General features: G+C 36.9%; 1 protein-coding gene across 6 annotated transcripts in view; it reads left to right on the top strand.

Annotated features, from left to right (window-relative positions):
* Positions 1 to 2,888, top strand: part of LOC107695599 (lipopolysaccharide-responsive and beige-like anchor protein) — a 274,449-nt gene that overhangs the window by 90,231 nt on the left and 181,330 nt on the right. For all 6 annotated transcript variants that reach the window (XM_016495624.1, XM_016495602.1, XM_016495617.1 and 3 more), the window contains exon 27: positions 839 to 946. In XM_016495624.1, the coding sequence (XP_016351110.1) occupies positions 839 to 946 (108 nt within the window). The remainder of the gene's footprint in view (positions 1 to 838; positions 947 to 2,888) is intronic.

Raw genomic sequence — 2,888 nt, forward strand, 5'->3', positions numbered from 1 at the left:
TCTTAGAAATGTCCATATTCTTTAAAAAAAAGTAATTTTATGATGTCTACTTATGGCTTTAGTTTTCACTACGTTCACTCATAAGATGGTATTTTAAGCCCTTTTTCATTGTCATGCAACGACCTTCTCATATGTCATGTTTCCTTTAGTCTGTATATCTTTTCATTCTTGTACCCTTTCATCTCTATGATGTTGTCTTTTTCTCTGCATTTCTACCTCTCAGTTGCACTCTCTCTCTGTCTGTCATTCTCTCACACACTCTCTCTCCCCCTCAGTGTGCGCGATGGCTGTGAGAAACTGTCTGGAATGTCAGCAGCACACTCTGGGTAAGTCTGGTGCAGAGAGCAGCCGTGGACAGCAAAGCCTTCTGGGAGCCGCCAAGTCTATACCAGCACAGGCAAGTTCAACTTAATGCCAAGGATACCTCCCTCTCTCTCTCTCTCTCTCTCTCTCTCTCTCTCTCTAGTGTCTAGATGGTAATTTTAAATAGGACCTTAAACAGATTCCTCAAATAGAATCCTTTTGGTCAATGGCCCAAGGTTTGATTCTAACAGTTCCAGTAAAAAATAAAACCCTTTTCTTCCTTAATGTGTTGTGTAACTTACACTCCACACTCACAGCTCATCTATTATTAAGAATCTTAGCAAAACTGATGCATTAATGCCTCTGTGCCTCAGTGCTGTCTACATGTGGAACAGCAAACAGAAGACTCCCTAGTTTTTACAAAATTCAACTGAAATCAAATGTTTGAGCAGTGGGAAAAAGTTTTTGAAAACAGCTGTCTATGCTGAGCTGACTTTGTGATTGAGACTGTGTGAACTGTGTTTGTGTGTTACAGAGTCCTATGGACATTGTGACAGGAGGGATGTCTCCTATCAGAGATTTAGACCGGCTTCTGCAGGACATGGACATCAGTCGTCTCCGTGCTGTAGTGTTCAGAGATATAGTGAGTTTTTTCACTCAGTACTCATATTCAACTACTGCATCTCTGATCTGCCACTCATTTAGCTAATGTTTTGTAGTGCAGTGAAAAAACGGTATGTGAAACTCAGGGAGTTTCAGATTTCAATTTTGCTTTGTTAAAAGCATAAAACAGGTCACACTTTATTTTAAGGTCCAATTCTCACGATTAACAAACCATTAACTATGACTTTTGCCTTAATAAACTCCTAATTTGCTGCTTATTAGTAGTTAGTAAGGTAGTAGTTAAGTTTAGGTATTAGGTAGGATTAGGGATGTAGAATTTGGTCATGCAGAATATGTGCTTTGTAAGTACTAATAAACAGCCGATATGTTAATAGTAGGCATGCTAATAAACTAGTTAATAAGAATTGGTGCCTATTAGGGATGTCAGTTTTCGATCATTTCCATGATCGATCATCGTTTAAATTAACGATCAATTAATCGATTAATCATTAACCTTAATGCTGCAAAATGCGTCTATGCAGCCCGGCATGACAGGATGTGCAAAAGTTACTCAAAAAAAACCGCTTTCTCACCCGATTTAAAGGGGATTTAGTCTGAATAAAATGCTAGTAGCAGGATTGTAAAATGAATAGATGTGATTATGATCATTTGATAAAATGAAGAGAGCTTATTTGAGATCATTTTACTTTGTTGACTGTTTCTATCCCATCACGGGGACCGCTGAACGTGCCTCTTTAAATGGTTTCGTGGTGCTCGTTGTTGTATTTTAAAACTTCCGGCATGGGAGGCGGACGTTACACAAGCCTATCACAAGACATCTGGTAGGGGGGCACCTGGGGTGGCCAGCCAAATTTCAGTTGCGCCTGCTGCAGCCATGGTATGGCAGCAAAGTTCCTTGATTATTACGCCGGAATGAGAGTATAATTCCTAGCCATATCTGACGGAGCCATATCATATATTGTGTTATTTTACACTTCATTATTACATTTCTGCACCTGAATGCTACTGTTACTGACTTTATTTGTAACTGTGTTTTGTTGTATTCATCTATGCTTAATGATGAATTGTTATGATAGTTTAACTAGATGTATTTGGTGCTTATTGCTCACGTCTCATTCGGCACAAATCCAAATGTTTCCATATTCGTAATGTATTTGGAAATGAAAGATTTCATGGCCATGATTAAGAATTCGTTCGATTTATTAATTTGTTCCCTCATTTTAGTGAAATCATGGGTTATTTAAGGCAGTGTTTCCCAACCTTTTTTTAGTCGCGGCACCCTTTGGAAATTTTAACATGTGGCACCCTACAAAATTAATTTTGTCACAATATTTAAATTTCTATCTTCGATATGATAATTTGAAAAGTATAGATATTCGGTACAACAGGGAAACTTTATTAGTTAAGCTAGTAGTTTTTGCTGTGGTATTGAAGTACTTAAAGTAAGCTTTCACAATTTTTTTTTTTGCTGATCTGAAAAACGATCCGATCCGTGACTCAAAATCCGTAATATAATCCGATCCGTGAATTTTGTGATCCGTTGCACCACTAATTTTAATGTATTTTAAAATTACAGGAATTTATTTCTGTGATGGCAAATTTAAAATTTCAACAGCCATTACTCCAGTCTTCAGTGTCACATGATCTTTGAAAATCATTCAAATATGCTCATTATTATTAATGTTGAAAACAACTTGCTGGGAACTGTGATACATTTTTTCCGTCAATGTAAAAATCTTTACTGTCACTTTTGATCAAATTATGCATTCTTGCTGAATAAAAACATGAATAAAAAAAAACATACTAACCCAAACTACTTTAAACAGTAGTGTAAGTGTTAAACTTTGTCATCCCACAACATTTGTGCTGCATACATGCATGATACCTAAAATCATGCTGCTTTTTGAGGAGAGATGTGCTATTACTTTTCTAAGTGACTAGAGTTACGATGATCTGCCAGG

This window comes from Sinocyclocheilus anshuiensis, unplaced genomic scaffold, assembly GCF_001515605.1.
Source record: "Sinocyclocheilus anshuiensis isolate Anshui unplaced genomic scaffold, SAMN03320099.WGS_v1.1 scaffold517, whole genome shotgun sequence".
Classification (NCBI taxonomy): Eukaryota; Metazoa; Chordata; class Actinopteri; order Cypriniformes; family Cyprinidae; genus Sinocyclocheilus; species Sinocyclocheilus anshuiensis.